Here is a 22,044-nt window from a genome sequence, read left to right as displayed (position 1 = left end):
TAAATTATTCCAGGAAATAGAAGTGGGATAAACACTTCCCAACGTGTAAGGCCAGCATTACACCGACGTCAGAACCCAGAAACAACATTACAAGAAACTGTTGGCTAATAGCTCTAGAACATAGATGTAAAAATCCTTAAAAAAAAATTAACAAATCTAATTTAGCATTAGAAAATATTAACAAATCTAATTCAGCATATGGAAAAGAATACATTATGACCAAGTGGCATGTATCCCAGGAATGCAAGATAGGTTTAACATTAGAAAATTCATCATATGTACAGTCTAGAAAAGAAGAACAATATGATAATTTCAATAGATGCAGGAAAAGCATTTGACATAATTCAACATACATCTGTAAACTCATGGTAAACTAGGAACAGAAGGAAACTTCCTTAATGTGATAGGACCTCTACAAAATACTACAAGTAGCACACTTAATGGCGAAAGACTTAATGTTTTCCCCTTGAGACTGGAAAAAAGATAAGAGGCTAGGTGTAGTGACTCATGCCTATAATCCAGCACTTTGGGAGGCCGAGGCAGGAGGACCACTTGAATCTAGGAGTTCAAGACCAGCCTGGGCAACATAGAAAGACCCTGTAGCTACAAAAATTTAAAAACTAGCCAGGTGTAATGATTCACACCTATAGTCTCAGCTACTTGAGAGGATTGCTTGAGCCTGGGAGGTCAAGGCTGCAGTGAGTTATGATTCTGCTATTGCACTCCAGCCTGGGCAACAGGGAGATCCTGTAACACACACACACACACACACACACACATACACACACAACAGAAATTAAAAGAAAATAAATTGATGATATATATAATACTCTGGATTATAAGACTCAACATTGTAAGAATGTCACTTTCAAATTCATCTCTAGATTCATGGAATTCTCAAGCAAAATCCCAGCAGATATTTCTGATTCTAACTTACATGGAATACAAAGGGCCTAGGATAATTGAAACTTTTGGGGAAAAAAGGATAAAACCGTAGGACTATGTTGCCTGATTTTAGTACTTATACAGAAATCAAGAAAGCGTGGCATTGGTGTAGGTATAGACTTACAGATTCTTTTTTTTTTTTTTGGTGACAGAATTTTACTCTTGTTGCCCAGGCTGGAGTGCAATGGTATGGTCTCGACTCAGTGCAACGTCCACCTCCCGGTTTCAAGTGATTCTTCTGTCTCAGCCTCCCGAGTAGTTGGGATTACAAGCACCCGCCACCATGCCTGGATAATTTTTGTATTTTTAGTAGAGATGGGGTTTCACCATGTTGGCCAGGCTGGTCTTGAACTCCTGATCTCAGGTGATCCTCCCACCTTGGCCTCCCAAAGTGCTGGGATTACAGGCATGAGCCACCACACCCGGCCTTGTAGACTTACCTATTAAGGAAATAAAAGTGAGAGCCCAGAAATGGACTCATACATATATCATTGTTGATTGTCTACAAAGATGCCATTGTCATTCTGTGGAGGAAAAGATATTTTCAACAAATAATGCTAGAAAAAGTGGATATCTATATGCAAAATATGAATCCAAACCCTTATACAGTATACAAAAACTAACTTGAAATAGTTCATAGACTTAAATGTAAACAGTGAAAAATATAAAACGTGGACAAAAGCAGAAAATTCTCACAACTTGGGGGTAGGCAAAGGTTTCTAAGGACACAAAAAGCATGAATAACTAAAGAAAAAATAGTAAACTGGACTTAATTGAAATAATTTTGCTCTTCAGAAGAGCTTGCTATGAGGATGAAAGGTAAGCTAGACTGAGAGAAAATATTTGAGAACTATTTATCTAATTAAGAATTTGTACCCAGAAACTTGTAAATAGCTCTTATAAATCGATAAGAAGACAAAAGCAACCTGATGATTAAAAAAGTGGGCAAAAGATTTGAACAGATACTTTAGCAAAGAAGATGTGAATATTAAATAAGCACTTGAAAAGATGTTTAAGATTGGCTGGGCATGGTGGCTTATACCTGTAATCCCAGCGCTTTGGAAGGCCAAGGAGGGAGAATCGCTTGAGCCCTGGAGTTTGAGACCAGGCTGGGCAATGTAGTGAGACCTTGTCTCTACAAAAACATTTTAAAAATTAGCCAAATATGGTGGCATGCACCTATAGTCCTAGTTACTCAGGAAGCTGAGGTGGGAGAATCACTTGAGTCCAGGAGTTCAAGCTTACAGTAAGCTATGATCACACCACTGCACTCCAGCTTGGGTGACAGAGCCAGAGCAAGACTCTGTCTCAGGGAAAAAAAAATGCTCAAGAAATAATTAGTTACCAGAGAAATCCAAATTAAAATCCCAAAGAGATATTACTACACACCAACTAGCATGTTAAAAATAAAAAGTGATCATGCTAAATATTGGCAAAGGATGTGGAACAACTAGAACTTTCACACATTGCTAACGTATATCTATAGTCAAGTGTTTGAAACAAATACTCGTGTCACATGCAAAGGATATATCTCTAGAATTACAGAAAAAATTGGAATCTATTTCCATGATACCCTGACAGTCCCTTTATCTCTAAAAGCCAGCTTTAGTGAGTGATAGTTATAGGACTTCATTACCTTCAGTGAACTACAGATTAGAGAAAATCTAAAATATTCAGTATACAATAAATGTGGTCTAGGATGTTCTTCTGCTTATATGCCTGAGTTTTTGTCACTTAGGCTATAACTAAGAATCTGTGGTAACACACTGCCATTTTCATCTAAGCATTAACAATGCTTTTTTTTTTTTTTTTTCGAGCTAGAGTCTTATTCACTCTGTCACCCCGGCTAGAGTACAGTGGCACAATCATGGGTCACTGCAGCCTCAAACCTCTGGGCCTAAGCGATCCCCCTGCCTTAGCCTCCTGAGGTGCTGGGACTACACGCACACACCACTGAGCCTGGCTAATTTTTACTTTGGTTTTTTTTTTTAGAGATGGGGTCTCACTATGTTGCCCAGGCTGATAATGAACTTCTGAATTCAAGCAATCCTCCTGCCTCAGCCTCTCAAAAATGCTAGGATTACAGACATGAGCTACTACCACATCCAGCCTCTTTTTTGAAGATTTTTAAAAAGTGAAAATACTTCCTAGTAAAGAAGTCTATTTTGGAGCCACCATAATATTGAAAGTGTTTGCCTGCCCTTAAATAATGTTTCTGGGCTGGGCGCCATGGCTCACGCCTGTAATCCTAACAGTTTGGGAGGCCAAGGCAGGCAGGTTGCTTTAGTTCAGGAGTTCGAGACCAACCTGGGGAACATGGTGAAACTGCGTCTCTACCAAAAGTACAAAAATTACCTGGACATGGTGGTGCACGCCTGTAGTCATTAAAGGCATAAGCCACCATGCCCAGCCCAGAATTATTTTCAACTAGGAAACAAAAGACTTCAGATTTAGAAAAATAGATACCGGTCATTGAATCTTTGCTTGGAATAGTTGTTATGACTCTCAGGGATGTGTTATAATTTTATGCTCCAAGAAGTAAAAGAATTAGGTGTAAATATGACAGATGAGATGTATGCTGTTTTAGAACAGTTAAATTACTTTGCATCTTGAGGAGTCAAACAATCTGAGGAATTAGTTACGTTGGATTGCAGAAAATAGGCAGCTTGCTAATTACCAAGATAAATGAATGAATATATTCTTTATAACTCTATTGAAATACTTGTTTAATATTGTTGAGGGATAGGTTTCTTTTTGGTTTTTTGTTTTGTTTTGTTTTTGTTTGTGTTTTGAGACAGAGTCTCGCTCAGTAGTGTTAGCTCAGCTCATTGCAACCTCTGCCTCCCAGGTTCAAGTGGTCCTCCTGCCTCAGCCACCTGAGTAGCTGGGATTATAGGCATGTACCACCACGACCAGCTTAATTTTTAATTTTCTTTTTCTTTTTTTTTTTTTTTTGAGATGGAGTTTCGCTCTGTCACCCAGGCTGGAGTGCTGTGGCACAATCTTGGCTCACTGCAAGCTCCGCCTCCTGGGGTCACGCCATTCTCCTGCCTCAGCCTCCCGAGTAGCTGGGACTACAGGCGCCCACCACCACGCCCAGCTAATTTTTTGTATTTTTAGTAGAGACGGGGTTTCACCGTGTTAGCCAGGATGGTCTCGATTTCCTGACCTTGTGATCTGCCCATCTCGGCCTCCCAAAGTGCTGGGGTTACAGGCGTGAGCCACCGCACCCTGCCTATTTTTTAAGTTTTTAGTAGAGATGGAGTTTCAGCATGTTGGCCAGGCTGGTCTTGAACTCCTGACTCAAGCAGTCCTCCTATCTCGGCCTCCCAAAGTGCTGGGATTACAGGCGTGAGCCACCATGCTCGGCCCAGAGGGCAGCTTAATAATGCCATTCTTACAAAATAGAGCAGTTCTTACTACATGAAACAAAAAAGATTTCTAATACACAAGAAGTACTGTACTATACATATAGTTTTACTATGTCAAAGTAAGGTACTTACGTAAATAAATAATCTATTTTATGATTATGTATAGATTAGATTTTTAATTCTTTAATTTTGGGATTTTTAGAAAGTATTTGAAAAGACCAAGTTAGTGTTATATTTAGTGCAAATTAATTGAGTAAAACCATTCAGCTGTCTTGTTTGAAATATTAATAGTTTTGCTACTTTATTCTTTAAGCATATGTTCAGAAATACTTCGTATCTGTGGGTGGACTGGATGTATTGTCTCAAGTTCTCGTGCAACTGGAATCTGATTCACATGAGACTCTTTCCAGTGCTAAACTTGCAGTGGTTGTGACAAAGACTGTGGATGCATGCATTGCTGATAATCGTGAGTGACAGTGCTTACTAGTTTTTTTGAAATTGAATTTTCTTTGAATATAGCATGAAGAATGTTGAAATAGTAGATTGAACAGTAACATGGTTTAGACTAACAGTTTCTCACAAGTGGAAGGGAATATTAGAAATTATCCAACATGGCCAGGCGCAGTGGCTCATGCCTGTAATCCCAGCACTTTGGGAGGCTGAGGCAGGCAGATGGCTTGAGGTCGGGAGTTCAAGACCAGTGTGGCCAACATGGTGAACCCTCGTCTCTACTAAAAATACAAAAATTAGCCGAATGTGGTGGTGGGTGCCTGTAATTCCGGTTACTTAGGAAGCTGAGGCAAGAGAATCACTTGAACCCAGGAGGTGGAGGTTGCAGTGAGGGAGCTGAGATCATGCCACTGCACTCCAGCCTGGGCGACAAGTGCAAAACTCTGTCTGGAAAAAAAAGGCAACATTAAATTAAAAATTTCAGGCTGTGTATGGTGGCTCACACCTGTAATCCCAGCACTTTGGGAGGCCAAGATGGGAGGATTGCTTGAAGCCAGGAGTTTGAGACCAGCTTGGTCAACATAGCAAGACTCCATCTCTCAAAAAAAAAAAAAAAAAAAAAAATAGTAATAATAATATTCAGATGAGAAACCAAGGGATATTTTTGAGATTAAGGAATGGAAAACCCAATTTATGTAAAGAATACATCTCTTTCTGCTAAGTATGAGGTTGGACTTACCCAACACAGCATTACTAGTGAGTGCAGAACCATACTTGAACTCATGGCTGCTGCTTCTCACATGTGCAAACACTGAAGAGTAAGAAACTCTATTGGTATTCACAAACAACTAGGGGGCAAAAAATAGATGGTTTTTTAAAAAGTGGTTATTGAGGGCCTGCTATGTGCTGAGCTTTACAAGTACAAAAATGACTAAGATGTAGTCCCTTGAGGAATTCACAACTTTTTTGTTGATATTAATATTGTTAGACTCTGGGTGAATTCTGTTGAAAGCCACACTTGGAGAAATATAGCTTAAAATGGTGGACTTTTTTTTTTTTTTTCTTTTTTTTTTTTTTGAGACGGAGTCTCACTCTGTTGCCCAGGCTGGAGTGCAGTGGTGTGATCTTGGCTCACTGCAAGCTCTGCCTCCTGGGTTTAAGCGATTCTCCTGCCTCAGCCTCCTGAGTAGCTGGTACTACAGGTGCCCACCACCACGCCCGGCTAATTTTTTGTGTGTGTTTTTAGTAGAGACAGGGTTTCACCGTGTTAGCCAGGATGGTCTCCATCTCCTGACCTCGTGATCCACCTGCCTCGGCCTCCCAAAGTGCAGGGATTGCAGGCGTGAGCCACTGCGCCTGGCCAAAAAATGGAGGACTTTTTGACTTTTGTCAGTCTCAGCATAGCTTCGCATAAGCTTCATTGTAAGCAAAACTGTGGTCAGTTAATAGTGTGTTTTAAATGACAGCAGGAACTGATTATGTAGGAAAGTCTTTACTATCCAATCTAGATAAGAAGAGGTAGGTAAGGGGAGAGTAAGCATACTCAGCCTTTAGGAAGTTAGTGGTACTTCATCTTCACAGCATTCTGCAGAACAATTAAGAAAAAAAATTCTTCGAAAAATTTGCTTTAGTAATATGTCTTTAGTATGGGAAGAAAGAGTAATGAGGGTTATAGTAATAAGCAACCATCTTATTACAATGAATTTATTTATATTTTATTTATATTCACACATACACATATTTATTAGATGTTATATGTGTATATTTAATGTTATATAGATATATAACATTCTATCTGAATAAGCTGAAAAATGTATATATACATTTATAAGTTTTAAATTTGTACTATCTTTTTTTCCTATTTTATACTAATAGCTACTTTTGGGATAGTACTCTCCAAGTACCACATTGTTTCAAAACTTCTGGCATTACTGCTTCATGAAAGTCTGGATTCAGGAGAAAAATTTAGCATCATGCTTACTCTTGGTCATTGCACAGAGGATTGTGGTAAGTATTGGATTTATTGTGTGTGGTTATTAAAATAGTAGAGTGGAAATATACTTTTTTTTTTCCTTCCAGTCATGTGAAGGTCTTAAAAGTATTGCTTTTCTCCTAGTTATTCAGACCTCAAACTAATCATTTCAGCTTCTAATTCTCCTTCACTCATTGTATTAAGTCAGTCATTAAGACCTGTAGTTCTACTTCTGTTTACCCCTCTTGATCCCTTTCTGTCCAGTTCCAATGCTGCTCTTCTACAGTAGGCCCTCAAACCCATATCTTTCATCAATATTATTGCAGTGGTTTTCTCACTACAGCACAGGGAGAAAGCTCCTTCCCTTCTATCTTCATTTTTCAGTCCACTCTGCACATTGCTGCACAAATCTGATTATGTTCTCCTTGTTAAAACTTTCAAAGATTCTTTCTTTTTCTACCTATTACTGTCTTCTCTCTCTTTTTCTTCTCCCCCTTTTACTTTCCTCCTCCTCTACTTTCCTCCCATTCTCCCTCTGTTCAATCTACTCCTTCTTACCAATTCTCTCCACTTCCCTCTCTACCCCCTCTCTTCTTCTGATCTCGTGTCTCTGCTCTTTCAGCTCTCACTTTTCCACTCTCCTCCCTTTGCTCTCTCTTGCTTCTCCCATTCTTTCTTCCTTCCCCTACACTTTCTACTCCCTCCGTTAGTTTATCTATTCTTTCCCTTAACTTCAGTGTAATTTAGGATTGATTATACCCTTTTTCAAACCAAGTGAGGGCAGTTTTACCCTTATGAGTTATGATACTACTGTGTGGCTGCATTTCAGAGATCACTTATGAGACAGGTATTTTGTGTAAGTGAATTTTTTTTTTTTTTTGAGACGGAGTTTTGCTCTTGTTGCCCAGATTGGAGTGCAATGGCACAATCTTGGCTCACTGCAACCTCCGCCTCCCAGGTTCAAGCAATTCTCCTGTCTCAGCCTCCCAAGTAGCTGGGATTACGGGCATGCACCACCACGCCTGGCTAATTTTGTATTTTTGGTAGAGATGAGGTTTCTCCATGTTGGTCAGGCTGGTCTCGAACTCCCGACCTCAGGTCATCTGCCCGCCTTGGCCTCCCAAAGTTCTGGGATTACAGGCATGAGCCACTGAGCCCGGCCTTAAGTGAATTATTTTCTATATTAAAAATCCTTTTGGGGGCTAGATGTGGTGGCTCACGCCTGTAATTCCAGCACTTTGGGAGGCTGACATAGGCAGATCACGAGGTCAGGAGTTCGAGACCAGCTTGGCGAGCATGTTGAAACCCTGTCTCTACTAAAAATACAAAAAATTAGATGGGCACGGTGGTGCGCACCTGTAGTCCCAGCTACTCGGGAGGCTGAGGCAAGAGAATTGCTTGAACCTGGCAGGCGGAGGTTGCAGTGAGCCGAGATCACGCCACTGCACTCCAATCAGAGTGACAGAGTGAGACTCCCTCTCAAAAAAAAAAAAAAAAAAATTCCTTTTGAAACTATGTGTTTCTCTATTTTAAAAATTTGTTGTTGTCGTTGTATTTTTGTTTTTTGAGACAAAGTCTCACTCTGTTGCCCAGACTGGAATGCAATGGCTGGACCTTGGCTCACTGCAGCCTCCACCTCCCAGGTTCAACTCAATTTCCTGAGAAGTTGGGATTACAAGTGCCTGCCACCATGCCTGGCTAATTTTTTTGCATTTTTTGTAGAGACCGGGTTTTGCCATGTTGGCTAGGCTGGTCTTGGACTCCTAACCTCAAGTGATCCACCCATCTCAGCCTCCCAAAGTGCTGGGATTACAAGAGTGAGCCACCGTTCCTGGCCTATTTTTAAAATTTTGAACTATGTTCATAATTATCACAAGGAAGAATTATGACCTCATATAGATAGTTTATGATAAAATCATTGTCCTCTTTAACTGTGTGTTTTCCAGAGGAAAATCAGTATGACCTTTTTAAAAACAATGGGCTTCCACTCATGATTCAAGCCTTAACTGAATCTCAGAATGAGGAACTGAACAAAGCTGCCACATTTGTGCTTCACAACTGCAAAAAAATTAGTAAGTGTACTATTACTTTAAGAACATACCAACCAAAGTTTATAAAGGGGAATTTATATCTGCTTTCATGAGCCAAGGCCTTTTAGCTCTCAGTTTCTTCTTACATTTGAAAAGCAGAGTAGGCCCTGCACAGTGGCTCATGCCTGTAATCCCAGCACTTTGGGAGGCCAAGGCAGGCAGATTGCTTGAGTCCAGGAGTTCAAGACCAGCCTGGGCAACATGGAGAAACTCTGTCTCTATTTAAAAAAAAAAAAAAGAAAAGAAAGAAAAAATTATCTGGCCTGGTGGCACACGCCTGCCAGCTACTTGGGAAGCTGAGGTAGAAGGATCATCTGAGCTCAGGAAGTGCTCAGGTTGAGGCTACAGTGAGCTGTGTTTGCACCACTGCCCTCCACCCTGGCTCATATAGTAAGACCCTGTCTCAAAAAAAAGTCAGAGTGTATAATTTGGACATGACAACTAGGGTATATTCAGCATATACAAACCCATGTGGAAGAGAGCAGCAGTATAGATAATTCACTATTTTATGCCATGTGCACAAATTTAGTTTGCAGGAATTAAATTTGTGGACTAAGGGTTATTTATTGTTAAATCGTAAGTACATTTATTTATTTTTAAATGTCTGGGCTGGGCGCAGTGGCTCACGCCTGTAATCCCAGCACTTTCAGAGGCCTAGGCAGGCGGATCATGAGGTCAGGAGTTCGAGACCAGCCGGGCCAACATGGTGAAACCCCATCTCTACTAAAAATACAAAAAAAATTAGCCAGGCATGGTGGCGCACACCTGTAGCCCCAGCTACACGGGAGGCTGAGGCAGAAGAATTACTTGAACCCCGGAGGCAGAGGTTGCAGCAAGCCGAGATCATGCCACTGCACTCCAGCCTAGGCGACAGAACAAAACTCTGTCTCAAAAAAAAAAAAAAAAGTTTGAGTTTCTGTTATGTGCCGGGCAGTGTGCTAGGCATCAGGGACATCAGGGATACAGTGATAAAAAAACAATCTGTGTATTCACAGAGCTTAGTTTAACTAGAGAAATAGTAACTCAAAAAATGAGATTATGTGTTATTATAAATTGACATAAGAAGTATAAGGGGATAGACCACAGGTCTTTAATAGCCTATAACAAAGAAATCTGGTCTAGACGTGGAGCAGAAAAGGCTTTGGGAGGAAGTGATTCTTGAGCTGAGAACTGAATGTCTAGGGTTAATTAGGTGAAAAGAAAGGAATTTGTTATCAGCGAGCATCTCAGGCATAAGCAACAGTGAGGCACAAAGGCCCTGTGATAGGAGGGAACCTGGTGCACTTAAGGAATCGATGGCCAGTGTAGCTTGAGCTCAGAGGGCAGTGGCCATGATAAGAATTTTTATCTTTGTGGAAGAAAAACTGCAGACACAGTATGTTAAAAAAAAAAAAAAAAGATTATAGGAAGGAATCAATTTATGAACATTGTTTTTTTAAAAAACTACTTTATTTTTGAGACAAAGTCTCAGTTTGTCACCGGGGCTAGAGTGCAGTGGTGCAATCTCTGTTCACTGCAGCCTCTGCCTCCTGGGTTTGAGGGAGTCTTGTGCCTCACCCTCCGGAGTATCTGGTATCTGGTATTACAGGTGCGTGCCATGATGCCTGGCTAATTTTTTTTTTTTTTTTAGAAGAGGCGGAGTTTCACCATATTGGCCAGGTTGGCCTTGAGTTCCTGACCTCAAGTGATCCTCCCGCCTCGGCGTCCCAAAGTGCTAGGATTAGAAGTGTGAGCCACTGTGCCCGGCCTAAAAAGCTAACTACTTTAAAACCAGTATGCATGTACCTGAGAGCGTTTATGTGCCTGGCATAACATATTTGCATGTTTTTTCTCCTGTAACTCTGAAGAGTAAAGTCTAATTTATGACTGTTCTCTTCCACTTACTTTTCAGTACTAATTAAGCTGTTAAGATAGTCTGGATGGAAAAATTTAGAGAAAGGAGAGGGTGGGGTGTGAGGTTGTCCTTACATATAAAGTGTTTAAATAACCTTTCATTCATTGTGTTTTTCCCATATTACAAAGCCGAGAAATTATCTCTAAGTCTAGGAGAATATCCTTTTGATGAAAATGAAACACAGCAATTAAAGGACATAAATGGGAAAGAGAAGAATCTTGAAGAGCACTGGAGGAAAGCAAAGGAAATTCTACACAGAATAGAGCAGCTTGAAAGAGAAGGAAATGAGGTTGGATTCTTTGTTTTAAAGAATATATAGAACTTTTTCACATTTTTAAAATGTCTTTTTTTCTCCATACTACAGTGACATACACATTAAAAAAAATTTTTTTTTGAGACAGAGTCTTGCTCTGTTGCCCAGGCTGGAGTGCAGTGACGCGATCTTGGCTCACTGCAACCTCCGCCTCCCAAGTTCAAGTGATTCTCATGCCTCAGCCTTTCAAGTAGATGTGCGCCACCACACTCGGCTAATTTCTTTGTATTTTTAGTAGAGACAGGGTTTCCTCATGTTGGCCAGGCTGGTCTTGAACTCCTGACCTCAAGTGATCTGCCTGCCTTAGTCTCCCAAAATGTTGGGAATACAGGTGTGAGCCACCATGCCCAGCTGATATTTTTTAACAATAGAGATTGGAGGGGTGAAAAATTTTTTCTTCCCAAGTTGTTTTTTAAAGGTTTCAATAGAAAACTCCATAGTAATACTTGAAGAATCATGCTTTGACATAAAACAAAAAAAAGATTTTTAAAAAGTAGAAATGATGACTGAAAAGACAGGAAACATGGAATATTGAGCCAAGAGATCTAACATCTGAATAATTGGGGTTCAAGAAAAGAGAAAAGTAGTAATAATCTAATAACCTCTTTCCTCTCTATATAAATATATTTATGTATGCATGCTTTATGTCTTTGTATATGCATATATTTAAAAAAATAAAAACGTAGTGTCTAAGTTAGTATAATATAGTGATTTTATTATTTTAATTGTCTGAGTAGTATTCACTGTTGCAGATGTGCCATAATTGATTTAACCAGTCCTTTATTGATGGACATGTAAGTTATATTTAAATTTTTACCATTGCAAACAACTCTAAATACCTGCTACACATGTACCTGTGTGTGTGTGTGTGTATGTGTGTGTGTGTGTGTGTATTCTGTAACAGCTTTAATGATATATAATTCACAAACCTTACAGTTCACCCATTTAAAGTACAGTCAACCCTTGGTATCTATGGGGGATTGGTTCCAGGACCTCCCACAGATCCCCAAATTCATGGATGCTGGAAACTTTAGGGGAAGTTTAGGCAAGTTATTTAATCTCTTTGTGCTTTAGTTTCATCATTGATAAATGGAGAAAATAATAGTACCTCTCAGATACCTAGATAGACATAGTTTTTATTATGAAAGATACTGTCAAATTGTTTCGCCACAGAAGTTATATCAACTTACACTCCCACTAGTAATGTTTAAGAGTACATATTTCGCCACAGCCTTTTGATCTTTGTCAGTGTAATAGATGAAGAAAAATATCTCAGTGTAGCTTTAATATTTATTTATCTCAAGTGGGATGGGACATTTTTTCTTGTGTTTAAGAGCTATTTATATTTCCTTTCCTATAAACTGTCTGTTCATCTTCTTTGCCTGCTTTTCTGTGCTATCGTTGATCTTTTTCATATTTCATTGTAGTAACTTTTTATAAATGTTATTTTTAAAAATTATCCTTCAGCTTGGGCAACATGGCAAAACCCTGTGTCTACAAAAAATACAAATTAGCCAGGTATGATGGTGTATGCCTGTGGTCCCAGCTACTCAGGAGACTGAGGTGGGAGGATTGCTTCAGCCCAGGAAGTCGAGGCTGCAGTGAGCTGTGATCATTGCCACTGTACTCCAGCCTGGGTAACAGAGCAAGACCCTGTCAAAAAAAAAATATCTATCTATCTATCTATCTATCTCCTGTTGCTTAAGATATGCTTTACACATATTATTTCTGGGTGTTTTGATTGTCATTTGGTTTTGCTTCTGGTTCTTTATTCCTGAGATCCCTGCCCAGAGTAACGTTTTTGATCTCTAGCAGAATTAAAAAAAAAAAATTCTATGTGGTTGAGTATAATAGTTTTCTTTTATTATTTAATTTTGGGTAATACTTTGAAAGGTCTTATACCCCTTGAGAATATTAAAATATAATGGTTTCTTTTAGAACATATATGACTTTGTTTTTGTATTTAAATATATTTGTTTCATTTTGACTTTATCTTTGTATAAGCTGTAAGATATTCAACTTATTTTTTCACCAGATAGCTACTCAATTGTCCCAATATCATTTAATGAATAAACTCCCTTTTCTTCCTAATGTAAACTGTCTTTTATCATATATGTTCTATTGGTAATCATAAACTTTTTCTTCATTCTTCATTATTTAAATGGAGTATAAATTGGGTTATAAAGGGAATGCATTATATTGAAATTATTTCTTGTCATTTTTACACTATAGGAAGAAATACAAAGAGAAAACTGTCAGGATAATATTTCATCTATGAACATGAGTATTCAGAATACATGGAAACATCTCCATGCAGATCATATTGGTCGAGCTACCAAAGCAGAAGATGAGGATAAAAGCCATTCTAGACGGTTTCAGAGTTATAAGTCCCATGGAGTCATGTCTAAAGCATGTACAAATGATGACCAAATGAAGACACCATTGAAGAGTGCAAATCCAGTCCATGCTTGTTATAGGGAGAGTGAGCAAAATAAGTCTTTATATAAAGCCAAGTCAAGCTGCAATCAAAACTTACGTGAAGAAACTACTTTTGAAAAGAATTTTATTTCTCAATCAAGGTATAGTTTAATAATTATGTGTAACTTTTATTTATTCAGCGAGTATTTATTGTGTACTACAGTATGCCACACTGTTAAATACCGGGCATATAGAAATGACATGATGAAACACGGTCTTGGGAAGAGCGTAAAGTAGGAAGTGTTGGGAAAGGGGTTTGGATGGGGAGGTATGGGCCAGTTCATCTAGAACCCTGCAATGTCATACTCTGGATTTTGGGGTTTAACTCACAGGGTATAGGGAGTGATTGAGGATTTTAAATTAAGTGGCGTAACATAGTTGAATTTTAGAAAGGGTACTCAGAAAATAAAACCTAAACGGAAACCCTTTACTTGAAGTAACAATGCATGCATTGATAATCTATCAGCAGTATAGCAAAAACTAGTTTTTAAATTTAATGTGATAAAGGGAATAGGATGTGAATAAAATTTGGTTTGGGTTTGCCCTTTTGTTTGTTCCCTGCACTTTGTCTCTAGAACATAGTCTTTTTCCCTTGCAGTTAGTTTGTGGGGCTAGACCCGGGATTGTAGCTTTTCTTAAACCCTTTACTGGGTTGTGCTCTTCTGATGGTTACAGTACTTAGGAAAAATGAAGAGGATGCTGCTACATTTTGGACAGGTTGAAGGGTAAACTAAGTACCAAGAAGAAGGGTTACATCAATACCACCCCTTTTATCTGTTTCAAGACCATTCTTGATGTTAATTTTAACTTGATTTCTCAGGTATGGGAATTGGGAAGCAGTAAGACATGGTCTTGGGCCAGCCTTCTTGACCTCCATCCTAAGCTTTCCACACCCATAGCCTTCTTTCTTCTATAGGGTTAGCCATATTTCCTTTTTTTTTTTTTTTTTTTTAAAGAGAGAGAGAGAGAGTTTCGCTCTTGTTGCCCAGGCTGGAGTGCAATGGCGCGATCTCAGCTCACTGTAACCTCCGCCTCTCAGGTTCAGGTGATTCTCCTGCCTCAGCCTCCTGAGTAACTGGGATTACAGGCATATGCCACCACGCCCGGCTAATTTTTTGTATTTTTAGTAGAGATGGGGTTTCTCCATGTTGGTCAGTCTGTTCTCGAACTCCTGACCTCAAGATCTGCCCGCCTCAGCCTCTCAAAATGCTGGGATTACAGGTGTGAGCCACTGCACGCGGCTAGGGTTAGCCATATTTCTACCTCAGCCAAGTTATTAATATTTTCATCTCTTTGAAATGCTTTTTTCCTCCTACAAATATATGTACATAGACAGATAGCTGTAATTATAAAGCTACTGCTATGCCTGCTACCTGATCTACAGTTCTTGCCTTTTTCTGTACTATTATCATTGTGACAGTATAATCAAAACTTGTATTTATTCATCAAGGACTACAGGGTTCAAACACACAAATGTTTTGGGGGTTAGGAAGGATTTTTAAATTCAGGTCTTTAAATGATTATTGTTAGCACTTTGCCATCCTGCACCCATGTTCATTTTTGCTCCCACTGATTTTGTTATCTCCTTTTTGCCTTCATCTCTCCTACCTCCTTCTTTTTATAATCTTTTTCTTCCAAGTTTCATCTGGCATCAATACTATTGCCCTCTGGAGTCTTATTTGACTCTAGCTCTAGAAACAAGGCTTTAATTGTTGCAGGCCCTACTTTGGCAGAATTTGGTAGATTTTGGTCGATCATGATTCCAGGTTGCTTTTGCCCATAAAACTCTGAAAATCACAACACTGCTTACAGAAACATTGGTCCACACACCAAAGAGTATGTTTACTTTTAGTAATCTGGTGTTTATTTTCTTTTAGTGACCATGTTTTTAAACACCCAGTTCACATTGCCAAAAATATAAAGCAGCAGTTACCAGTAACAGGTATGATTAAAAATGTTTCTTTGGTTTTTCAATAAAACAGATATTTAGGTAACCATATAGCTAAAAATGTACATTGGCTGCGCGCAGTGGCTCACGCCTGTAATCCCAGCACTTTGGGAGGCCTAGGTGGGCGGATCACCTGAGGTCAGGAGTTCAAGACCAGTTTGGCCAGCATGGTGAAACCCCCATCTCTACTAAAAATACAAAAATTAACCAGGCGTGGTGGTGGGCACCTGTAATCCCAGATACTCAGGAGGCTGAGGCAGGAAAATTGCTTGAACCCAGGAGGCAGGGGTTGCAGTGAGGTGAGATCACACCACTGCACTCCAGCCTGGGCGACAGAGTGAGACTCCATCTCAAAAAAAAAAAAAAGTCCATTGGTATATTGGCCCTCTAAAGTATAAGCCATACCTTTGACTCTTTCTGTTGTAAATCCCTTCTATTAAGATCCAGAATCTTTCTGTTTATTCACCAGCATGACTAGCGGCATAGTACTAGGCTAAGGTTTATGAAAAGCTTGATATTTAATAAATCCTTAAAATATCTGATTCTTTTCATTAATCCAAAAATCCTTCATTTTGCAATTTTTTTCCAGATCCATTTACATTATGTTCAGATATAATAAATAAAGAAGTAGTCAGTTTTCTAGCAACTCCCAGTTGTTCCAAAATGTTGACGTATAGGTGCTCAGGTAAGTATTTTTTTAATTGCAGTTGTTTCACAGTAAAAGCCTTTTATGATATTATTAACTACAATTTTTTTTTTTTTTTTTTGATACGGAGTCTCACTCTGTCACCCAGGCTGGAGTGCAGTGGCAAGATCTTGGTTCACTGCACTCTCCATCTCCCAGGTTCAAGCAATTCTCATGCCTCAGCCTCCCAAGTAGCTGGGATTATAGGTGCTCGCCACCACACCTGGCGAATTTTTTTTTGTTTTTTTGTTTTCGTAGAGACAGGGTTTCACCATGTTGATCAAGCTGATCTTGAACTCCTGACCTCAAATGATCTGCCCGCCTCAGCTTCTCGAAGTGCTGGGATTACAGACATGAGCCACTGCGCTTATTGTAATTAAGTAGAATTTATAATAATTCTACGCATATGATTTACTTTGTTCCCTTTGGAGAAATAATATTGTGGAGTATCAAAGCATTCAAATTAATATCTTCTATCTGGGCCAGGTGAGGCAGCTGTAATCTCAACACTTCGGAAGGCCAAGGCTGGAGGATTTCTTGAGGCCAGGAGTTCAAAACCAGCATGGTCAACACAGCGAGACCTTGTCTCTGTAATTAAAACAAAACAAAACAAAACAAAACACCTTTTATCAGCATCAGGCTGAGCTTCCAATATTTGTATGTATGAATCAACACAGTTAGTACCTTTTTATTACTTTATTACCTTTTTGTCATAATACCATCTATAAATTTAACCTTACTGAGTAAACATTTTTTAATGTTTTCAGAGAACCAGTTATTACTAGGTATGCATTCTGGATTATCCTGTAAACATAGGCATTAAGTTTTTAAAATACCTATTTTTATATTTATAATATGTAAATGTTTCTAGTGTTTCATGTCCATTATTTATTTTTTCTGCAGGGCTCTTGTAAATGTTCCACAATACTTATTCCATCCCTTCTCCTCCTCCTTCCCACCCCGGTATTTCCTCTTTGTTCATCTTGCTGTTGTACTCTGCTCTATGGACGAAATTGAGGTTCTCTGTATTCGGCTCAGAACATCATTGTTCTTCCCTCTTGGATGAAGAGGTTATCTCTATTCCTCTAAAACTGATGTGTAGCCATAAGCTGAATCCCATATCTTTTTTTCCTCCACATTTTAATGCTAATTGCAAAATCTTTCTCTTTACTCCCATTCTATTCATTAACTCCTTTTGTTCCACCTTAAACTATGCTCGTTTCTCCTCATCTCAAAAAAATACCCAATAGAGCTGGGCGCAGTGGCTCACGCCTGTAATCCCAGCACTTTGGGAGGCCAAGGCGGGCGGATCACAAAGTCAGGAGATCGAGACCACGGTGAAACCCCGTCTCTACTAAAAAATACAAAAAATTAGCCGGGCGCTGTAGCGGGCGCCTGTAGTCCCAGGAGGCTGAGGCAGGAGAATGGCGTGAACCTGGGAGGCGGAGCTTGCAGTGAGCCAAGATCGCGCCACTGCATTCCAGCCTGGGGGACAGAGCGAGACTCCGTCTCAACAACAACAACAAAAACAAAACAAAACAAAACAAAAACACCCAATAGTTTGTTTGATTTGCTATCCTTTCAAGTATTCATTCACTCCTCCCAACAGATGCACGTATCCCATTAGAAAGTAAATGTATTAGGCCGGGTGCGGTGGCTCATGCCTGTAATCCTAGCACTTTGGGAGGCTGAGGCGGGTGGATTACCTGAGCTCAGGAGTTCAAGACCAGCCTCGTCAACACAGTGAAACCCTGTCTCTACTAAAATTCAAAAAATTAGCTAGGCATGGCAGCATGCGCCAGTAATCCCAGCTACTCGGGAGGCTGAGACAGGAGAATTGCTTGAACCTGGGAGGTGGAGGTTGCAGTGAGCTGAGATCATGCCATTGCACTCCAGCCTTGGCAACAGAGCAAGACTCTGTCTCAAAAAAAAAAAAAAAAGAAAATGTATTTAATAAGAATAAAGTACAAAGGCCGGGCGCGGTGGCTCAAGCCTGTAATCCCAGCACTTTGGGAGGCCGAGACGGGCGGATCATGAGGTCAGGAGATCGAGACCATCCTGGCTAACACGGTGAAACCCCATCTCTACTAAAAATACAAGAAAATTAGCCGGGCGAGGTGGCGGGCGCCTGTAGTCCCAGCTACTCGGGAGGCTGAGGCAGGAGAATGGCGTGAACCCGGGGGAGCGGAGCTTGCAGTGAGCCGAGATCGCGCCACTGCACTCCAGCCTGGGGCACAGAGCAAGACTCCGCGTCAAAAAAAAAAAAAAAAAAAAAAAAGAATAAAGTACAAATATTTCTTTCAATTTAATTGTATTATTTTTTAAAAGGCTACTAAGTTGTTAGAACATAAATACTTATTAAGTTGTTTTGGATCTGACAGAATCATTAGGCATTTCTTTTGGCTTATAGGTGCCATGAACCTAGAAAGTTTGGGAATCTCTGGTCAAAAGTATTCTAGGTGGCAGAGTGGATGTTCTGTAACTGCTAACCCCCTTTCATCTCTTAGTTTGTATGAGATGGTTCTTTCCTGGTTACCATTCATTCATTCCACAAACATTATGGAGTGCTTAGTCCTTGGCTGGCACTGGAATCTAAGATGAATAGAACTCAGTCTTCACCTTTATCTTTCTCTTCCTGCCAGATTTCCACATGTATTCTCCTCAAGACCTAGTCTATAGCACTTATTCAGTTCTTTCACTACATTTACTTTTGTAGCATCATCTATCATTTTATTGATGGTTTTCAAATATGTATCTTGACTTTTGGCTTCTAACCTGGGCCTTATTCTTTTATTTCCAGTAGTTCTCAGCACATACCCACTTGAATATCTTCTTGTTACTTTAAGCTTAATGTATCCTAAACACAACATCCACAGCATCTTTCTTCCTTTTAAATTGGCCTCCCCACTCACTGCATTTCTGTCAGTGTTGCCACTATTTGTCTGGTCTCCCAGACTTTAAGCCTTGAATCATCCATGACTGTTCTCTCTCATTCCATCCGTTATTTCTAGTCTATCAAATTTTGTTCTTTTTTGCCACATAGGCCCTTTTCGTTTCATGCCTAAATTATCACAGCAATTTTATCTAGCAGTCTTTGTCTTAAGCATCTCCAACTCCCAACTATAATATGCATATCACTGTTAACTTATCTTCTTAATATGTGCTTTATCGTGTCATCATGCTAAACAACCCTCAGTGCTTCTCTGTAACCCATTGAATCAAGCTCTCTGCCTGGCTTTCAAAGTTGTATAGAATTTTGTCCTGCTTCCACTTGTAAAAATTTACTGTACATTTACTCTGAATCTGCTAGAAATGTGCTATGGTTATTTCAAACTTTGCCATTTATTCAAGTACTGAATTTCTTGAGAGTTATCCTAAACTGTTTCCCTTATCCCAACAGCTCATTATTCATCAAACCCTGCTAATTTTACATCAGAAATCTCTCCATTCTCCCTGCAAATGCCTTGTTTCAAAATCCCTTCATTTATTTTCTGGACTACTAAAGTAACCTCTCAACTGATCCTCTTGCGTTCAGGTGCCCTTTCTACAAGACAAATGAAATTGTGTCATCTTCCTCCTTTTATTTCTATGTTCCTCCCTGTTGCCTTGAAGAGAGTTAAAATTCCTTAACATGGTTTTCAAGATTCTTCTTGGTCTGGTTACCTGCAACCCTCCCCAGCCCCACCTTTTCTCCTGTACTTCTCTGTACTCTAGCCATATTAGAGTGTCCATGATTCTCTGAGCACTATGCCTTTTCACACTTCAGTGGTTTTGCACATCTTTATTGTACTGAAATGTCTTCATCTCAGCCAACTATCTGCGTGGCCAACTTCTAGTCCTTTAGGAATGGGCCACTAATACAATTAGGTGACAAACTGATGGAGAATTTTATAATGGACAGACATGGCTGACATTACCTGAACCTACCAATCTATCTATTTTTAAAAAATGTTTTTCCAACTTTTATTTTAAGTTCAGGGATACATGTGCAGGATGTGCAGGTTTGTCACATAGGTAAACATGTGCCATGGTGGTTTGCTGCTGATCTTTCTTAATATTTAAGAAAAGAGGAAGTTTGTCTAACCCTATTGGCTCAAGAGGCTGCCCAATTACAATTTTTTTTTTTTTTTTAAAAAGAGAGAGACAGACAATATGTATCTCTTAATATGATACAGTAAGAAACATACAATACTACCTGCATGGAATTCTAGTAAAAATACTTGAACCTGAATCTGACCAATCATTTAGATTTAATTACTAGTTTATAGGACACACAACATTTTAAAGGACACGACTAGGACGCAATCAGCAAAACTTAGCCTTTGAGAAACTGTAGTACAAATGACCTGGTATCTTCATTTGACAAGGAAGACAGGGGAACTGATAGATTAAAAGCCCCTTGACATATGTTAACCGAATGTAAGTCAGGCACAGTGGTGCGTGTGTCTGTAGTTCCAGCTACGTGGGAGGCTGAGGTGGGAGGATTGCTTGAGCCCAGGAGTTCAAGTCCAGCCTGAGCAACATAATGAGACCCTGTCTCAAAAAAAAAAAAAAAAAAAAGTAATGGTGGACCTTATTTGGATCATGATTCCAACAACTAACTTTCAAAAGAAATTTTTGAATTGATGAGGAAAATTGAACACTAGATATTAGGTTATATTAAGCATGATTTTTTAGGTGTCATAATAGTTTTATGTGTTTACAAAAAAGAGTCCTGGCCGGGCGTGGTGATGGCTCATACCTATAGCCCAGCACTTTGGGAGGCTGAGGCAGGTGGATCACTTGAGCCCAGGAATTCGAGAACAGCCTGGGCAACATAGTGAAACCCATCTCTTAAAAAAATACAAAAATTAGCTGAGTGTGGTGTTGCATGCCTGTAGTCCCAGCTACTTGGGAGGCTGAGGTGGGAGGATTGCTTGAACCCAGGAGGTTAAGGCTGTAGTGAGCTGAGATCACGCCACTGCACTCCACCCTGGGTGACAGAGTGAGACACTGTCTCAGAAAAAAACGTCCTGGCTGGGTGCAGTGGCTCACACCTGTAATCCCAGCACTTTGGGAGGCTGAGGTGAGAGGATTACTTAAGCCCAGGAGTTTGAGACCAGCCCTGGGAATATAAGGAGACCCTATGTCTACAAAAAATAAAAAAATTAGCCAGGTGTGGTGGTCAGGGCTAAATGAGCTGTACTCCAGCCTGGGCTAAAAGTGAGCTGTGATCATAGCACTGCACTCCAGCCTGGGTGACAGGGAGACCCTGTCGCAGGAAAAAAAAAATCCTTATCTGTTAAAGATGCATGTGAAGTATTTACAGATGAAATGATACTTTAATGTAAATGATAGGTGTCATAATCCAGTGCATACATGGGGACAGAGCTGAGTAGGTAGAGGTATACATAAAACATGATTAGCCATGAGTTAATAATTATCGAAGCTGGATGATAGATACATGGGAGTTCAGTGTTTGAAATTTTACATAATGTTAAAAACTAAAAAGATGACTGAGCTTAAGGATCACTTCTTTTGGATATCTTCCCTTAACAGTGACTCTTGCTCAAAACCAGACAAAATAGATATTCCTTTTTCTTTTTTTTTTTTTTTTTTTGAGACAGTCTCACTCTATCGCCAGGCTGGAGTGCAGTGGCGTGAGCTTGGCTCACTGCAATCTCTGCCTCCCGAGTTCAAGCGATTCTCCTGCCTCAGCCTCCCGAGTAGCTGGAATTACAGGGGCGCACTAATACACTCAGTTAATTTTTGTATTTTTAGTAGAGACAGGGTTTCACCATGTTGGCCAGATGGTCTCCATCTCCTGACCTCATGATCTGCCCGCATAGGTCTCCCAAAGTGCTGGGATTACAGGCGTGGGTCGTCCAGCCCAGCCTTTTTTTTTTTTTTTTTTTTTTA

The 22,044-nt window shown here is 39.7% G+C and overlaps 3 protein-coding genes across 17 annotated transcripts in view; 2 read left to right on the top strand and 1 right to left on the bottom strand.

Moving 5' to 3' along the window:
- CA7 (carbonic anhydrase 7) overlaps positions 1 to 22,044 on the bottom strand; it is an 836,404-nt gene that overhangs the window by 74,510 nt on the left and 739,850 nt on the right. The window lies entirely within an intron of this gene.
- DYNC1LI2 (dynein cytoplasmic 1 light intermediate chain 2) overlaps positions 1 to 22,044 on the top strand; it is an 86,922-nt gene that overhangs the window by 22,572 nt on the left and 42,306 nt on the right. The window lies entirely within an intron of this gene.
- Positions 1 to 22,044, top strand: part of TERB1 (telomere repeat binding bouquet formation protein 1) — a 51,379-nt gene that overhangs the window by 22,804 nt on the left and 6,531 nt on the right. For 13 of the 15 annotated variants that reach the window (XM_050774919.1, XM_050774911.1, XM_050774914.1 and 10 more), the window contains 7 exons: positions 4,630 to 4,782; positions 6,642 to 6,773; positions 8,685 to 8,810; positions 10,851 to 11,011; positions 13,268 to 13,614; positions 15,391 to 15,455; positions 16,051 to 16,146. In XM_050774919.1, coding sequence (XP_050630876.1) covers positions 4,630 to 4,782; positions 6,642 to 6,773; positions 8,685 to 8,810; positions 10,851 to 11,011; positions 13,268 to 13,614; positions 15,391 to 15,455; positions 16,051 to 16,146 — 1,080 coding nt within the window. The remainder of the gene's footprint in view (positions 1 to 4,629; positions 4,783 to 6,641; positions 6,774 to 8,684; positions 8,811 to 10,850; positions 11,012 to 13,267; positions 13,615 to 15,390; positions 15,456 to 16,050; positions 16,147 to 22,044) is intronic. The other 2 variants (XM_050774916.1, XM_050774921.1) reach the window with 2 other exon arrangements.

This window comes from Macaca thibetana, chromosome 20 (assembly GCF_024542745.1).
Source record: "Macaca thibetana thibetana isolate TM-01 chromosome 20, ASM2454274v1, whole genome shotgun sequence".
In the NCBI taxonomy this organism is placed as follows: domain Eukaryota; kingdom Metazoa; phylum Chordata; class Mammalia; order Primates; family Cercopithecidae; genus Macaca; species Macaca thibetana.
Note: the sequence above shows the minus strand (reverse complement) of the source record. Positions and strands in the feature narration are given on the sequence as shown.